Source organism: Camelus bactrianus, chromosome 8 (genome assembly GCF_048773025.1).
Source record: "Camelus bactrianus isolate YW-2024 breed Bactrian camel chromosome 8, ASM4877302v1, whole genome shotgun sequence".
Lineage (NCBI taxonomy): Eukaryota > Metazoa > Chordata > Mammalia > Artiodactyla > Camelidae > Camelus > Camelus bactrianus.
This window is the reverse complement of record NC_133546.1, coordinates 27,633,003-27,652,228: the sequence shown is the minus strand read 5'-3', so window position 1 is coordinate 27,652,228 and position 19,226 is coordinate 27,633,003. Positions and strand designations below refer to the sequence as shown.

General features: G+C 40.0%; 1 protein-coding gene across 2 annotated transcripts in view; it reads right to left on the bottom strand.

Moving 5' to 3' along the window:
* Window positions 1–18,981, bottom strand: part of STX7 (syntaxin 7) — a 40,928-nt gene extending 21,947 nt beyond the window's left edge. Inside the window, exons 1-2 of one of the 2 annotated variants that reach the window (XM_010965564.3) lie at window positions 18,827–18,981; window positions 12,010–12,159 (exon numbers count right to left, since the gene is read on the bottom strand). In XM_010965564.3, coding sequence (XP_010963866.1) covers window positions 12,010–12,094 — 85 coding nt within the window. In that variant the 5' untranslated portion in view covers window positions 12,095–12,159; window positions 18,827–18,981. The remainder of the gene's footprint in view (window positions 1–12,009; window positions 12,160–18,826) is intronic. The other variant, XM_074368347.1, reaches the window with a different exon arrangement.
* Window positions 18,982–19,226: the final 245 nt, after the last annotated feature.

Sequence of the window (19,226 nt, the reverse complement as noted above, 5' to 3'; positions counted from 1 at the left end):
ACAGAGATTTGATCAAGTGATGTACAGCATATATGTATTATAACAAATTATACAACCAACACAGAAGAGACAAAAAGTAAGCAGCAAAAAAAAAAAAAAAAAAAGAAAAGAAAGAAAGAGAGAGAGTATGATCTCATTTTCATAAAAAAAGAATGCTAATTATATATAAATACTTCTGGAGTCCTTTGGATAAATAAAAGAGCATGCAAGTTCACTTTAAAGCTGTTTCCCTTAGGTTGCCATTGAAGAAAAACACTCTGACAGGCAAGTGACTTTGGCAGACAAGTGCTGAAAAATCAACTGATGTTGCATTATCGGTCTGGGCTCATCTTTGTGATCATTATCAGTAATGGCTTCAAGTAGAAGCAAATCTTACAATGAATGCATGTTTAATAAAGGTATTTCTATATTATTATCCATTAACTACACTTGCTATTTAAAAGTATCTTTCAGAATCTTGAGTTTTTCATAAAAGTCAAAAGAAGTTAATATAAATATCTTGTCTCTCATTCTACACCATGTGCTCAGTATCTTCCTAAGCACAGTAACGCACATCATTTTTTGAAATACAGTAAGTTAAAGTGTAGAGTCTTGGGATTCAAAAGCGAACTTTAGTGTTATCTGGGTTTCCCACAACTTTAAACCCCAGTGCAACTTGCCAAGGAATGCCGGCCTGTGTTTAGTTTGCCAGACCTGCCATAACAAAGCAGCACAGACTGGTGGCTTAAACAACAGAATTTTATTTCTCACAGTTCTGGGTGGAGGCTGGAAATCTAAGGTCAAAGTGCCTGTGGGTTTGATTCTCCCGAGGCTTCTCTTCTTGGCTCGGAGATGGCCTCCTCTTGCTGTGTCCTCAGGTGGCCTTTTCTCTGTGCCTTGTCGCCCCCTAGTCTTATAAGGACACCAGTCATATTGGATTAGAGCACCATCTTTATGACCTCATTTAACCGTAATTACCTCTTTAAAGGCCCTATCTCCAAAATTTAGTCATATTGGGGGTTACTACTTCACATATGAATTTTGGGAGACACAACTTCCATTCATCTCTTAATTGCCCTCCTTAAAATTACACAGAAAGAAGAGTACCCCTCGGACACCTGACACCCCTTCAACTATCTGAAGCAGCAGTCCTAGCCCCCTCTAGATGAAGTGCTCGTGTATCAGTGTATCATAGTGTGACTTTTGTGTCCTTCTCATTCCTCTCTCTTTCTGTTATTCACATTCAACAACTGTTTCTTTTTCAGAACTGAGCTCACAGAAAGGCAATGTGCCTTTTCTTTAAGATTTCTTTATATAATTTGTTTCTTCCGCATTACGGTGACTGTGCATTGCAGTCAGGACTTCTGAGAGCTTTGCATCTTATCAAACTGTCTTCCCCTCTTCTAGTGTCACATCTTGGAATCACAACACCCTCTTTTTTGAAATTTTCTATTCTATCCTTCATGTTCTATCCTCTGTCATCCAATAAATCCTTAAGAGACTCTTTATGAAAGCTCCTGGGGGATGTAATTCTGCTTAAAGACATGATCCCCTGTCACAGAGATTATAGACCCTAGTGGTTAAGGAAAAACATGTTGGCAGTTTAGAAAAAAATTTTAAATATGAAATACAAAAAAATTCACAACCCAGCTTCTCATTAACAAATGAGTAAGAGGACACTGTTGCCATGAGATCAAAGGAAATAAAAGCAATAAACATTTACAATGACTACTACATGCCAGGCACACTTACCTCAACTTCTTGAAAATAGATAAATGTAGTTTAAATATATGGTGTAACCTACTTGAGTTCTTTCATTCCTACTTTACTGAGGGCTGACACATTGCCAGGCACCGTTCTTATAGTACAGACACATTAAGCCCTTTCTCTCTGGGAGCTGACATTCTAGCAGGGAATGAAGAAAATAAGTAATTATAGTAGTTGAGTTTATTTATAAAAGGCATTATAAAAACAAAACTGGTTAATGAGAAGAATGATTGGAGGAAGTAAAATGATAGGCCAGGGAAGACAAGGAGCCAACTGTGTGAAGATTTGGGAAGATGTTTGAAGCAGAGGAAAAGCAAGTGCAAAGGCCCTGAGGTAAGAAGGAGCTTTACTGTTCAAGCAGCAGAAAGGCAGCCAATGTGGCTGAAATCTTACAGCTGCAAGGGGGAGAGTGCTAGGAGTCGGTAAATGGGGGGCAGGATCAGATCTGGAGAATGCCGGGGGCGTGGCAGGGGGATTCACATCAGATGGTGAGTGCCACGGGAATCACTGCTGAGTTCTCAGCTGTGAGATGACATGGTCTGACTTATAGTTCACCTTGGCTACAGTATGGAGAACAGACTGTAGACCGGCGGGGATGGAGGCGGAGAGAACAACTTAGAGACTGCAGTCATGCAGAGAAGAAAGAGCAGTGGCTGGGACCTGAGTGGTGACAGCAGGCACAGAGAGAAATGGACAAAGCCAGCAGGTAGGACCAACAGGATCTGCACTTAGACTGCAAATGGGAGCAAAGACACACAGTACTAGGGTTCAGCCTTGGAACAAGGGTAAGAAAGTTCATGTTCAGGACAGAGACATGTAGATGGCTCACATATAGGAGCAGTGAGTGATGGAGCTCCCTGGAGCCGTGTCTTAAAGATTCAGCTCATAAAACAGAAAGCGTTCACTCAAAGTCAGTCACAAACAGCACTTGTGTCTGGTCACGTAGAAAAAGTCCCTGGAGAGAAGAAAGGGTAGTTTGCTTTGTTCAAATTCCCTTGGATAAGACCTTAATTTCCACCCCTAGCTCTGTTCTATGTCAACACCTCAGGCATGAAGAAAATCACAACAATGAAATCAAAACTTCTGAAGCTTTTCTCCTCAAGGGGAAAAAAATTCGAACAAGTATTTTCAGACGTGTGACTTGTGACCTCAGAAGTAGATGTAACAAACAGCATTTTAGGGGAAGGAGGGAGGGAGAGAAAGAGAACACATTTCAACTCCCTTTTCTCTATAAACTGAATTCCCATCCACCAACACCCACCAACAGACCACCACAGGAAAAAAGAAACATCTCCAGTATCTGGGTTCACAGTTCCAGTCATTTATTAACTTCTCAGGACTGAAGTTCTTTTTTAAAGAAAAGTTTGCCTTGGCAACCAAAAAGGAGAAGTCGATGATATTAGCTTCCCTTTTCTGCAGTCATGTGTTAAGGTGCAAAACAAGTGTTCCTTTCCCCAGACTCTAATGAAAAGAACTGTATTCATTCTCAAAAGTAACAAAAGGGCTCACGCTTTTATAGAGACGTTATGTTTCATCTCAAAAGTCGTAAGAACCTTATGGGGACAAGAGCCAAACACTGATTCTTAATAATAAACGAAGTATGCACACAGAATGAGAAGCTAACTACAACACAGGAAAACCAAGAATATTTTTTTCAAATCTAAACAAGTCTGTGTTGGACTAACAGCTTCAATCTATAGGAGATAAATGATAAAAAATAAAACAATGAAGATTCAACAGAAACCTTTTTCAGTCAATTTCTGTTAACCTTCAAAACATGGGCTTAAGTTTACACATTTTACACCTCCCTAGAATGTTCTGACTTCTCAAATCTTCACACACACACACACACAAGCACATAAAACACATTATGCATATTTTGCTAAAAAGCAGAAAACTTCTGCACTTATACATTAGCTGAGTATATTTTATGTTACCAATGGATTTATTTTGTTCATTTTCCAAAGGCACACTTTTAGTCACTCTCTATCTTCCTCTTTTAGATTATTAAAAATACAAAAACAACAACTTAAATGCCAGAATTCTCATTAGTGCTGTTAAGACTTACTATAATATGTACATATGGGAAAATTTTATCTCAACAACTGTGTTTCAAAGTCAACTGTCATTAATTCTATCTATCAGTTTCCTTCAATTCATAACCTAGTTATTTCTGACACAATTCACACCACAATCCCTTGTGACTGCAACTCTTCCATCTCCTAATACTTAGAAATAATACGTAAGACTTAGTAGAACCCTACTTGTGAATAACTTGTGAAGGACTGTTTCTATTAATGGGAGTTTAAAAGCATGCATGATGGGTCCAGATAAGGCAACTGGTTTATTAATAACAAAGAGAATAATCCTGCAGGTTAGAAGAGTTTTCAGGATTCTTCACAACTTTTAACTTGATTAAAATTATAGCCTCTTAAAGTTGGAAGATATCATAATCCAGCTCACAGAAAATATACCTAAGAAAATCATGTCTTGGAAGGTAAAAGAGCTTATTCAGGCCATGCTGGTATCTGGACCTGATTTCAGGACACGTGCATGCAGGCACACACAGCTTTTTGCCCAAGAAACTCTTCCTGTTGTCTCATTGATTTTCCTAACTCAGCTACATTCTGAAATCAGGGAATGGCAATATAAATCACATTGAGGTACAACTGTGGCTAAAATGGGTAAAATTTAAGACTGCCAGTGCCAAATGTTAGCAAGGATTTGGAGCAACACAAACTTTAATACACTGGCTAGTGGGTGTACAACCTGAAACAACCGCTTTAAGTAACTGTTTAGCTGTATCTACTACAGCTGAACACACACATACTCTATGAACCAGCAACCCAATTTTTAGAAGCATACATGAAACAATGGAATGTAGAAGAATGTTCAGCATTGTTCATAAAAGCAACAAACAAAACCAAACAAACCAAAAATACAGAGACACTCCAAATGTCCACCAACAGTAGAAAGAATAAATAGATGTGGTATGCCTCAATTTGGAATACTGCACAGTAATGAAAACAAATGGCCAACAGCTACCTGATGAACCATGCAAACCTAATGGGAGAAAGAAATCTAACATAAAACATACTACTTGATTCTATTAGATTAAGTTAAAAACTAGGATCATTAATCAGTGATGTCAGAAGTCAGGACATCAGTTATCTTTGGAGAATATAGAGGGCGTTATAAGCAGGAGAAGGCCTTCAGGGAGCTGATAATGTTGTATTTTTTGACATTTGAGGTGTTGTGACATAATTCATTGTGCTATACACTAATAATTGGTCTACTATTCTCTATATATTATACTTCTATTACATAAAAGTTAAAAAAAATCTTTAATTATATGATGGATGCCAGTATATTTACCTGCTTCTTTCAAAAACATGAATTCTTTCTGCGTATTCTGCGTGTCCTGAGTCCATTTTCTCTATTGCGTGTGTCTGTGCCAGGAGGAAGGGTCCCTGTGAAATACCCTACTCTGGCTCACCTAGTATAACAGAGGCTCAGCCATTTCAGCCGACAGAGGCTTGCTTATCCTCATCCTATACAGCACAAGTAGTAGCCTGTCTCAAAGAAAATGCAGATAATAAAGGGTGAATGAGTGTGTATCTCATTTCTAGATACTTCTAATAAAAACGTAATTTTTTTTTAAAGCTTGAGAACTAAATCTAAAGCTTGAGCACTAAATCTACATATTTCTTTGATGCATTATGATTTTCTAGATCTGGGACAGCAAACAGTTTTATTTGCATACTGACTCCAGTCTACTGGGAATGGTTGCCTGGAGCACTGGGTTGAGAAAGACTTGGTGCCATGGTAGGGCCAGTGACAGAGAACACTGTCAATGCCATGGGCAAAGGATGGAGCACAAATACCTTGCTGACTCTACTAGAGTCAACAAAACACTTTCTCCCATAGGATAAAAATAGTTTCTTAATCATTTTAAATGCTCCACAGAGAAATCCCTCATAAAGTTCTAGTTTGCTACTACCTATTCATTACTTACACTTAGAAAGTGATATTACTTTAATATAATTCTATTTCTGTCTAATACATTTTATGTTTAACTATTTACAATACTTAAATATCTTATGTTTAATATAGATTATATTATTGTAATATGGTTTAAATACTTCACTAGTAAATCAAATCAATGGCTATAGATTACTTTTAACAAAAAGTAATTTAACAAGAAAAAAACATTTAAGTTTAAAAACATTTTGTTTCATCTATCCTATTCTTTGCAAAATAAAATTGCCAGGATATAATACCATTAAAAAAAACTCACAAAATTCCAACCTTACTAAATATTATTCTTGGGTTCCTCCAAAAATCAAGTTCTTTGATTGCTTTTTTCTTTTGGGAGGTATAAATGAAACCATACAACTCAATATTTTACAAATTTTCATTGATCTTAATCAAAACTAATATGAAAATAAACTATTCCCATAGCAGTACTCAGGGGGAGACTTAGCTTTAGTTGAACAGATGCACATATTCTAACTACAGGAGTATTACCTTACTTACAGCACCTTCTCTTCAGATTTATAAAATCAGGTAATTTGTACTGACACAAATTCAACAGATGCAAATGCGATGTGAAGAGAGGCAACTAATGTGATGCAAAGTTACCGTTTTATTCAATCACATCCAGTATTATTAGCATTACCAGATGGGGGAAAAGTGAACTGAAATTTCACACTTCTCCCTTTCACTTCCACGTGATTTCTGCACACCCTTATCAGTAATGCACACCGGATGGTAGGTTAGATTTTTAGCAATAACTTACTGTACAGAAATCTAAGCTTCCCCTCATTTAAACGATGAATCTCAGAATTAGAAAAACATACACCGTAATGACTGGTTTCACTAAATTCATGACCCCAGATCTCAAATGAGTACTCAACCTGCCACACAACCCTTCTCTGCTTCCCTGGTATGTCCATAATCTCACCTGTCAAAACTACAAGTAGTTTACTCCTTCCATAAACTACTAACAGCCTTCTCTCCCATTCTCTGACGCCTTTGCCTCCTATTTTGTTTAAAAACACTCAAACTCTCCATCTTCATTCACCACACTTCAAGTCCACACCACACTCTGCCTCAACTCTGTACACTGGATAAAAGATGAACCACTCATTAGAGGTCCATTCCCCAACTCCTCTCACCTTCAAAGACATTTCTTTTGCAATTATATTCTCTCTAGAATCTCTTTTGTAGTGGAAAAATGCACCTTTTCTTTGACCCTTTTTTCTACCTCCATGGTAGAATCTACTAGTTGCCTCCTAAACTTTGATTCCTCCCTTCTCTCTAGAATGGAGCTATCCCCAATTTTAGTGAGCACATTGCAATCCAGCTAAAAGATGTTTTTCAGCCTTCTAAGCAGTGGGGTAGCCATCTGACTATGTCTAAACTCTGGTCAGTAATATATGCAGAGGTGAGGAGGATTCTGGGAAGTCTCTTTAAATGGAAGAGGTCAGTTCTTCCTTCTTTTCTCCATCTACACTTGGAATATGAGTACAAGACCACTTTTTTCTTTAACTATCAAAATCTGGGAACCTTTTTTTTTTTTTTAACTTTGTGACCCCCCTTCATCCATTTTCCTCACCCCCTACCTCTGACTCTCTGACAACCACCAATCTGTTCTCCATATCCACAAGCTTGGTTTTGGGGGGTTTTTTTGGTTTTTAGATTCCACATATAAGAGAGATCATACTATATTTACCTCTCTGTCTGACTTAACATATATAATGCCCTTAAGGTCCATCCATGTTGTTGCAAATGGCAAGACTTCGTTTTTTTACAGCTGAATAATAGTCCATTGTTTAAATATACTACATCTTCTCTGCTCATTCATCCATCCATGGACACTTAGGTTGCTTCCATATCTTGGCTGCTGTAAATAATGCTGCAATGAACATAGGAGTGCAAATACATTTTCAAGTTAGTGTTTTCATTTTCTTTGGATAAATACTCAGAAGTGGGATTGCTGGATCATACAGTAATTCTATTTTTAATTTTTTAAAACTTTTTGAGGAACCTCCATATGGTTTTCCACAGTGGCTGCACCAATTTACATTCCCACCAACAGTGCACGAGGGTTCCCATGTCACCACATCCTCACCAATGCTTGTTATTTCTTGTCTTCTTGATAACAGACATTCTAACAGCTGTAAGGTGGCATGTCATTAGAGTTTTGATTTGTGTTTCTCTGATGAATAATGTTGGACATATTTTCATGTACTTTTTGGCTATCTGCATGTCTTCTTTGAAAAAATGACATTTAAATCTTCTGCCCATTTTCAATCAGATTTTTTTTTTTTTTGCTATTTAGTTGTATAGAGTTCTTTATTTTCTATTAGCCCCTTATCAAATACATGATTAGCAAGTATTTTCTCCCATTCATGGCAAGTATTTTCTCCCATTCAGTAGGTTACCTTTTTATTTTACTGATGGTTTCCTTTGCTGTGCAGAAGCTTTTCAGTTTGGTGTAGTTCTTGTTTATTTTTGCTTTTGTCACTTTTACTTTTGTTGTCAGATTCAAAAAATCATCAGCAAAATCTATGTCAAGGAGCTTACCACCTATGTTTTCTTCTAGAAGTTGTATGGTTTCAGCTTACATTCAGTCTAATCCATTCAGAGCTAATTTCTGTGTATAGTATTAGACAGTGATCCAGTTTCATTCTTTTGAATGTAGTTATCGAGTGTTCCCAGAACCATTTATTGAACAGACTGTCCTTTCTTCATTGCATATCTTTGGCTTTGCTGTAAATTAATTGATGATATATGCATGGGCTTATTTCTGGGCCCTCTATTCTGTTCCATTGAACAATGTGTCTGATTTCACACCACTCCATACTGTTTTAATCACTGCTGCTTTGTAATAGAGTTTGAAATCAAGGAACATGATGACTCCAGCTTTGCTCTTTTTTCTCAAGATTGCTTTGGCAATTCAGGTCCTTTGTAGTTCCATACAAATTTTAAGATTGTTCTATTTCTGTGAAAAAATATTGTAATTTTGATAAGGATTGCACTGAACCTGTGGATTGCTTTGGGTAGTATGGACACAGTATTAATTCTTCCAATCCATGAGCATGAAATATCTTTCCATTTATTTGTGTCTTCAATTTTTTCCCTTAATGTCTGGTAATTTTCAGTATATAGGTCTTTCATATCCCTGGTTAAATTTACTCCTTTCTGATGCAACTGTAAATGGATTATCTTAGACCTACGATTTTAAATACCATTCATATTCTAATGACATCCTGATCTCCAAATTCATATATCTAAACTAGATGTCTGAAATCTCCACTTAGATGTGTAAAAAGCATCTCAAAATTTACTTGGTCAAAACAAAACTCTTCCCACTTCCCCTGAACTGTAGTTCTTCCCATCTTGGTACATACCACCATCTACTAGGTTGCTCAATGCAAAGACCACGGGGTCATCCTGAACTATCTCCCTCTCACTCCACCCCAACCATCAGCAAGTCCTCCTGGCTCTGCCTCCACACATCCATCACTCTCTCCACCTCCCCTGCTACCACACTGGTGCAAGCCAACGTCTCTCTCATCAGAGCCCTGCAATGGCCAGTGTGTCCTCCTATTTCCTCAGAGTCTGTTTTCTAAGCAGCAGCCAAAGTAATCTTTCAAACTGCAGAACTGATTGTGTCTCTTTTCCGCCTCTTAGACTGAAATCTAAGCTCCACATACCCTCCAAGGCTGCAGGTGACCCGATCGGCCTCTCTCTGATTTCATTTCCTGCCACTGTTGCCTCAAGTGCTATGCTTCACTGGACGTTTCTTTTCTTTTTTTCCCTATTTTCTGAACACTCCAAGCTTTGGACTGCTTTTTTAAAAACAGCAGCTGTGGCCTCTATCTAAATGTTCTTTCTCAGGATCTTCTCACTACCAGCTTTTCCCATCCTCATTTGGGGGGGCGTCTAAGCTAAGGCAGCTTCTCCCTAATCACCTGCTCTCAAGTGACTCATTTTATTTTTTTCATAGGGAATTATATTGTTTATTATTATTTTTTTAAACCATCAATTTCTCTTTACAAAGAAACTACAGGAGAATAGGGTCCTGTAGACCTTGTTTACTGCTAGGTTCCCAGGGTCTGGAACAGTGATGAGCAAGCAGTTGGTACTCAATAAATTATCTGTTGAATGAATAAAGACTCAACCTCAAAATTAAAAGTCACTCAGCCTGAACCATTATTCCAGAGTCTAATACTCTTTTAATAACAGATCTGAGAACTATGTGACCACCCCATGCTGCTCACTAACAGGGATTGCTCCTGAGGCACACGACTCTATCCCTGAACAACTAGGGTTACTCAAGACCCATTTCTTCTCAAGCTGAAGTCTGACTAGCGCTGCTTCTGTTCATCTGGGGAGGCCTTTATGATCAAGTAGAATCCGTCTGTCATGTTTTACACAAGACAGTGCTTCAAATAGCTGAAGGCAGTGACTGTACCTTCCCATGGCTGAACAGTCCTAGTCTTAACAGGTCTTCAGAAGGCTGTTAAGAACAAGAGTTTTGGGTCTTATCATCACCCTCCCACACTCTCCACAACTGCCTGGAACTGCAATGCAGTCACCTACTTGCTATCAACTATGCCAGAGCACGCAGCTGTGGTCCAATCTGCCACAACTCATTGGCCGGACTCATGACCTGGTCTCTTTCTGAGGGAGTGCAACCTGACTTAAGTTAATTCTTCTTCCTTCTAGTTCAGGCTCACACTCCATCTCCAACTCCATGGATCTTTCATACCACTAAGTGCTCATGGCTTCTGTAATCTCAGTGCTCTATGGTCACTCCTCGTCCTCTTCCCAGAATTCCTAGCACCCAACACAGGATACCTGCCCTATCCGATGGAAAAAGACCTCCTGGCCTCTCCTTTCCTGCATGAAGGCCCTGATTTTCCAAACATGTAAATTAAAATTATAAACGCTCTTAATTTTTACACAGATGGCCTGAGGTAGACCAGCACAATTTCCAACCAGCAGCAACGGAACCACTAAAAAGGAGAGGCCTTTGGGCTACCATCAAAATGGATCGGAAGCCGGAAGAGCAAGGGGGAGCCAAGGCTGGTGCCCCGGAACAAACTGAAATAATCCTTGATGTACCAGTCCTGCAGATCCTGCAGAGGACAACGTGAGACCTCCATGCTATTCACTTCCTTGCTCCTCCAAGAACAGCCAAAGAAAACAAGAATTACCCCAAATCAGAATTACAATTATCTTACACCGCTGCACATAGCAGCACTTTTTTATAACCATCTGCAATCTAATTGTACTCCCTTTGCCTCCAAAACACACTGATTTCTCATTTCAGTCATTCAGGTAGAGAAATAATGGGGGGAAGGTACTGATTAAGGAAACACAGTCTGGTCATCTGAAAATATTTCAGGTGTTCCACAGTGTGTGAGCTCTCTGAGTTAACAACAGTAGCCTTAATGAAGGAGGCAGAAGAATGAAACTGTATAGTAACACACTCTTGAAAGCATTTAGGCAATGCCCAGAGGGCCAAAATACCAACTGCAAAATGACTACAATAATCCAGATATGAGATTAGCTGCGATTCAGAAACAAAAACAAAAACAAAAACAAAATCTATAGGCTCAAATCTGCTAAAGTAATTTTTTTTAATTCTTATATATATTCCAAGAGGTAATAATTTCTAACAAAATGCCACATTAGACCAGTCTTCCAGTATTCTGTCTTTGATACGTGAAACAAAGAGTAATTTGTGGGGAATCCAGATAGTTATCTTCTTTATCTGCCTCAGAAGATAAAAATGTCCCCTCCTTAGTTTGTCCCTGCTCCTTAATAACGTGCCATATATTCAGCCTTTACACAACAAATCTAAACCGTATCTGGTCAGATTTTACTTTTAATAATCATATGTTCCTTAAACTCTTGACAGTGGCCCCCAGTTCCAAACAGTCCAATCTCATTAATCTCAACTAGAATCAGATAGTTTCAAAGCAAACCTAAGTATCCATTCTTTTAAATCTTTCTCTCATTACTGAATGTTGATTAGGTCCCTGACACTGTAGAAAAATGCAGTTAGACATTATCTCCTCTAATATGATTATTTCTTATACTCATTCTAAAGAGGTCTAGCCTTTTAAAATCTGCTCTTAGAGGAATGCTCCTCCCTCTCTCAACCACTAGCTGTCCTTTCATCAGTCTCCACCAAGTTCACTTAAGAATTGAAAACAAACAGTGAAGTCAATTTAAAACTCAACTTACAACATTGTGTGATCTTCTGGATGTTGGAAGAGATTCGCTGTGCCACCTGGGCGGGGTCACCACCAACTCCTGGAGTGTAAGACATGGCTGATTTGCTTAGTCACTAATTTCATCAGCTGTTGCTGGGCTGTCAATTTTCTAAGCAGTCACCTAAATGACAAAAAAGAAAAAAGTCACACAATTGCATTTTTAAAGTTACTGGCTTACAGTTTTCAATCTGGGAGGTTACAAGTACAAATTTGACAAACCTAACAGGGTTGAAATATAAGAAAGGAACACATCAAAGAGTAAAACTCTCAGGTCTATTAAAAAAAGGGGGGAGGTTATAGGACAGAACTGAGTTAAACATGTTAAACAAAATAAGGTTCAAATTGTCCATTCCTTTTGGAAACAGCTTTAGTCTCTCTAAGTAACAGTAAGTCCCTTTTCTGTGTATGATTTCAATTGTTCATATGTTTTCTCCTTAACTAACTGTGTGCAACTATAAGGCAGGGCCCCCACACCATTTATCTTTCTTACTCCAACATTTAAGGTAATTCCCTGCACTGAAGAGGAATTTAAATATTAATTATATGACACACTGATTTCAGACTATCCCCAGAAATTTCATTATATCTAATGTAACTTACACAGAACAGCTCAGGAACAAAGTGACTAACAGGCCTCTAATTTTAATAGGAAAGAAGGTCAAATTTGAAAGAGCAGAGTTGACCCATAAGAAAAAAAGAAATGTCTTGTAAAATGCTCACCAAACACACACCTTCCTGACAGAGCAAGAACAACCCTCCTCTGGCAGATGCCAGTGTCTTACAATACGAAGCTAAGCTGGGACCTTGCCATAAGGAGGTAAGATGAAATTCTGTTCTTCTTCAATCCATGCCATACCACTCAGGGCTTGGAAAATGAGTGTCCCTGTGGACAGGACTGTGCACAGCAAAGAATTTCAACTACTCCTACACCATCTTTTCATTGAGTGTGCACTGAATATTGCAAAGATGTGGGTAATTTGTAGGCTAACTCTGAGTCTGCTGCAAGTCTGCTACATGCCCAGCATTAAACTGAGCACTGGGGAGCTGCAAGCAACAAACAAAACAACCAAGATAAAGCATCTGCTCAAATCGAGATTGCCATTTAGAATAAAGGATAAAGTTAATAATGTAAAACAACAAAAGCAGTACAAATTAGCAATCAGATCATGTGATAGGCAAGAGTCGTAGGAAGAACAAAAAGGAAATAAAATATCACGATCACCTTTATCTAAAAAAATGTATGCAACTTGGATATAAGGTTTGGATATCTGGGTATGACTGGCATGGAAAACAACAAAGGCAAAGACACGAAGCAGGGGGCAGACAGACTCAGACCATGTGGACAGTACGAATGCAGTGTCATTTACCAAAGGAACGGGAGGTTCCTGGTCAACCCAGCACCAGATGACTCATGGCTGGGATAAGTAGGAGACAACACAGAAAGGGCAGGAGAGGAATGTCCTAACATTTATTGCACATCTGTGAAATGAAAAGCATTTCACATAGGCTAGTTTTATTTTCAAAATCTCCCCTTTAAAGTAGGTAGTAGCAAATAAACTTTGCTTTAACAATGAGCAAACTGTAGTTTATAAAGATTAAATAACTGGAAAGGTACCCCAACCCACCCAGCAGGCAGAGATGGGATTTAATCTCAGGGATCTGGTTCCAAGGCTACCCATCCTTGCTACCACACAAAACTCACATCACAGAAGAGGGCGGGCCTAAGATGCTAGGTTTCCTTCGAATATGTTGCAAGAACCCACTGGAGATTTCTGGTAGGGAAGAAAAGGCCACAAGGAAATACTGTGTTCTAAGGGTCAGTGCTGGCAAGAAGTACAACAGTGGAACTGCTGAGCTGGGTAGAACAGTACTGGTGTCATGCCTGAAACTCTGGCACATCAGGGAATGTGCCTGGCCACCCTGGAACCCCTGGGAGCTTTTAGATGCTCTCCCTGGCTCCCTTACTGATCCACAGGTCCAGTTTATCTATTCTGGGCCCTTTGGACCTCACTAAGTCATTAAGATAGATCCAAAACTAACTTCATAAAAGGGTAAATTCAAACCTCAACTCTGACAGCAGAACCATTAGAGCAGGGCAGCAGGAATAAAATTCCTTCCAGGTGGCCTTGGACTTGGGCCTGCAGCCATCTGAAAAGTTGGGGCCCAAAACAAGACTGGATCTGGGATCCAATGAGACCAGCACTATCCCAAGTGTCCTACAAACCACCAGCTGGATCTTTAAATTCTGTATCTTTTTTTTTTTTCCATTAAGAGCTTTACTGAGTTATAATTCACATACCATACAATTCACCTATTTAAAATACAGAATCCAATGGTGTTTTTAAATATTCACAAAGTTGTGCCACCATCACCTCACTTTTAGAATATATTCTTATCCTCAAATAAAGCCCATATCTATTAGCAGTGACATCCTATTTTTCTCCAGCCTCCCCAGCTATAGGTCACCACTGATCCACATTTTTTCTTTAAAAGCTTGCCTATTCTGTACATTCCATATGAAAGGAATCACACATTATGTGTTCTTTTGTGACCAACTTCTTTCTCTTAGCATGCTTTTCAAGATCCATCCATGTTGTAGGATGTATCAATAGCGTGTTCTTTTTCATTGCCAAATAATATTCCACTGTACAGACAAGGACAATTTTCTCCTGGCTTAATGATATCTTTCTCCTTTCCCTCTATCAACTAGATCTCTTAAAAAAAAAAAAAGAAAAGAATAAAGAAAAACTCGCTCACAGCCAACACAAACAAACTGAACAAGGAAATGTTCCTCCTTCTTATTTATGTACTCTCTTAAGGGTGTTCCTTCATCCACTAAATACACCTATACACAAATGAGTCTCACATCCATGTTTCCAAGTCATACTCTTTAGTGTCTATGTATCTTTGAAGCCATGGGAACCCAGCTGCCAGTGTTACTGGCAACGAAAAATCTCTACTTTGGAGAAAATGCTCAGTATTTGGGCTTACTGCTAGGATCCAAATGAGATAATACATGTCCAGGGACCAAGAGCTTTTCCGCTCTACACAGAGGAAAGGTATGACCTGCTCTTGCATCTGCTGGACCAGCATCAACAACAGATCATGACAACCTCACCTGCATCAGAACTACACAACCACATTATTGGCTGAGGCCACTCTCCCCAAAAGAAGGCATAAAATTACTAAGTCCCCTCGATTCCAGCTTAGTATTGTAGTATTTCCCTTAACCCTCAAAACTCAGAAAGCCTGGTCTAAGCCTTCTCACTGTTCTCTTCTACAGCCTCCTTTTTCCTTCTTCAAAGAATCAATCCATCAGCCATAAACACTACTAGCTTTCCTCATCCCTTTACTTAAGCAACTAAATTTGAGAAAGTTCCTACTGGTGAGACAACTAAGCTTCATTCATTCAAAGAGCTGCTACTGTTGGACTGCCTGGCATTTCCTGAGAGAAAGGGCACAGCAATGATCCCCTCAGTTCAGTGCTGAGTGAAGAACGAAATCTGTGAATGATGGAAAAGATACGTAAAAAAATCAACAAGATTAACAACGGCTAAGGTGGGTACCATTTCCTAAGCATTGTGCTTAAGACTCTCCCATTTATTTTCTTAGGTGCTTCTTCCACCAAGCCTATGAGATGGGTACAATAACTATTATGATTTTTCACATGAAGAAACTGAGGCATAATGAGAAAAGCAACTTGCTTAATGGAAGAAAAAAGCTAGAATTTGAAACTAAATCTTCAGTGTCTATATTTTTAAAACACAAAACCATATTGTTGCTTCCCTGTATAACAAAATTAGGGACAGGTGAGCCCACTCAATAAGAAAAACCAAATTTACCCCATTTTTGCAGACTCTGTATGAAGTTCTGGCAAATTCACTCTCAGGATGAGGAAACAGGCTTGGGATGACCACACAAGCAGATCAAAGTAATGCGGCTGAATAGCTTACGCGTATTCTCTCTTATTCTGCTAACAATGATATCTAAAACACAATGGTTGGCTCTTCTGACGATGAGATGAGACATAAAGGATCCAAATGACTAACTTTACCATAAAAAACATATAAACGGATAGATAGCTGACTATAAACTGACTTACAAGTTTATGATCTGTGCATATGGGCTAAATCAACCAAGTGTTCTGATGTTTGTTTTCTGCATCAGTCTCTAGCACCTCGGCCAGTGCTAATATGCACTAAAGTACTCTTGCTGTATACTTCTGAAAGCCCATTCAGAATCCCTAGTTTTATGGCTCAGAAAAGCAGTAACTCATTTTCCATACATGTACTATCAAGTGTTCAAATGTCACATGTGTGATCAGTGGCTTGGACAGCTCATGTATGGAAGATTTCCATCAAAGCAGAAAGTTTACTGAACAGGCTCACCACACATCTCAATAATTAGCTTTCTATGAGGATTGTAAACACTACAAAGGGAAAGAAAGGAAGAGGGGATCAAAGTGCAATAATTATATGAGAATCTTCTCAAGGCTTTCTAAAGAGCACAAATAAAAGAACAAAGGGAATTTTAAAAAGTAATCTTGAGGGTCAAACACTACCCCTAGTTACTACTGGACACCAAGGAGAATTCTTAAGATTCCCATTAAGCATAAGTCTCATGTTCTATAAATTCAGTGTAGATAAAGCAACGGAAATAGTTTCACTTTCTTAATGGTGAGCACCAGGATACAGTACCGGACTTTCCTCTACCTCGTGCTCCAAAATGGTAAGTTCCCAGAGGGGCACGGTTTTTTTGTTTGTTTTGGTTTTCTTTTAATTTGTTTGTTTGTTTTTTGTCTATTTTGTGGAATGCTCTATTCTCAGTACATGGATATATAATAAGTGTTTAATAAGTATTTGAAGAGTAAATGAATAAATGCACCTATTTCCTAAGCACACCCAGTCTAAGGGTAAATGTTGCTATTTCTAAGACACTGAATTCTGGTGCCTGGATGTCCCAGGCTTATCACCGTCTTGGGCCATTGCTGTGTGCCATTTCCTTTTCCTGGAGGGATCTTCCCATGATCTTCATGTGACTGACTCCTTTTTCCCAGCAGTCTCATCACGTGCTAGAGAAGCACTCCATAACCACTTGGATCTGAAGTGAGATCCCCACCCCACCACTCTCCAATCTCTTACCACATCATAGTGCTAATCACCATTTAAAATGACCTAGTAAGTGTATCGTTTATTATCTATCCCTACCTCTGGAATATAAACATGAGAAAGACAAGGATGCACCTTGTGGAATCCACGGTGCTGGGTGAGTAGAAGATGTTCCATGAATGTGAGGGTGATCACTCAACTACAGACATGAACATTCTCTACATAAACTATATTAACTGCCTTCTTTAGCTCAGCTCCTCTACCCATTAAACTATTCTACGATTTGGGTTTAGTTCACAATACCAAGGATTATTTTTCACCCTTTCACACACTAAACTTTAAAATTAAATGGAATTACAGCAAACTTTACTCAGACTTACTGCAGACTTTTTATAATTTTTTTTCAACCAGCAGCACTTGGCTAAAGTTTGAGATCATAACCAAAATTAAGACTGACTTTGTTATTGGGAGCAGCAGAAGTAAAATAGCTGAAGAAAACCCGTAGAGGTTAACGAGTTAACATGGTACCATATTAACTTCTACAGAAACTTTGAAACTAGATCGTAATTCTCAACTAGTCACAAGTCTGAGGCAAACTTCTCAAAGTGGCCCGCAAAGCAGGGGCCTGCCCCACACCACAAGACACAGTTTAACACTGCTATCAGTTTCTGCCCTGGGGGAGTGATCAGGCCAACCCCAGGAGAAGCGTCCACCTCCGATATTACTAAACAGCACAGCATTTCATAATCATTTCCTTTTCTTCCAGAGTCCATGCAAGTTTTAAATTATACATAATTATGGTCAGAATATGTTGATCAGAATTAAACAAAAATTGATGTTATGTCTACAAGCGACAAGCAAATGCAAGAAACTTGAGAGAAAAAAAATACAGCGTTTGATTGGAAAGGCAATTTTCTTTTCTTTTTGTCTGTGTTTAAGTAAAGTAACAACCAAAAAAACAAGAGGGGTGAAGTGAGGAGGCATCTTGAAATAGTTTATGTATTTTTTAAAGAGCTTTTACAAACCAATTAAGGACATGTATTGAAAAGACGAAAGAAAGCATGTCAAAGTCTCCAAGCCAAACAGAAAACCATCTACAATGAAGCTCTGAATAAACGTATATGGTTCCTTTACTATAGCCGTATGTATTTTGAGTTCTTCTGTATTGGGAAGAGAACTTGAAAGCGCGTTTTCTAAATCCACGGGTTAAAAAGAGGAAGAGGTCAATTCGCGTCCAGCCCGAGGCAGAAGCTGGATTCCTGAGCTGGGCTGGAGCGGCTGGAGCGGCTGGAGCGGCTGGGGCGCCAGCCCCGCCCGGGAAAGCGCAGTCGGCCCGGTGCGCCTGAGCTAGCGCGGCCCGGGGCGGCCGGGGGAGGCGGCGAGGCTGCGGCGGGTGGGCGCCGGGAGGGCCGCGCTGGCGGGGCTGGTGGCGCTGGCGGGGCCGGCCGGGCTGGAGGGCCTGCCTGACCGCGCCGCGCACCCGCGCCGGCCGGGGAGCGTGGGGAGCCGCGCGCTCGCAGGGCTGAGGCGGCGCCGGCCCTCCGACTCCCGAGCGCCTGCCGCAAAGCGCAGGGCGGCGGCCACCTGACGACGCGCACAAACAAGGTGCCGCGGCAGCCACGGGGACACGGGCCTTCGGGACGCCCGTACAGGGACACCCCCTCCCGAGGCTCCTCTTACCCTGACCTCCTCGGCTTCCTTCTTCTTTGGCCGCGGGCACCCAGGGGCCCCAGACCCCGAGCTACAATTTTCAGCTGATGGGTGGCGGCGTTGGGGCACCCAGTGCGCATGCCTGCAATTCCTCCCAGGAAAGGAGGCGGGGCTCACTCCCCTCCCATTGGCCAGCGGGGTGGAGTGACAGCGGCCCTTCCCCGCCCCCTCTAGTTTTAAGTTTAAGAATGAGGGTTCCAGCAAAATTGCAAGGGAGTTGTTCCTTGAGGCCTGACCTGCAGGTGGTGAACGCCTTAGCCTCTGTGCAGGGAATAGAGAGCAGCTGTCTTCTTTTATCCGGTGATGCTGCCCCCCCTAGATTCCTGTCTTCAGCTCGTCCTATCAGCTCATGCCTATCTTGTTTCCTAAC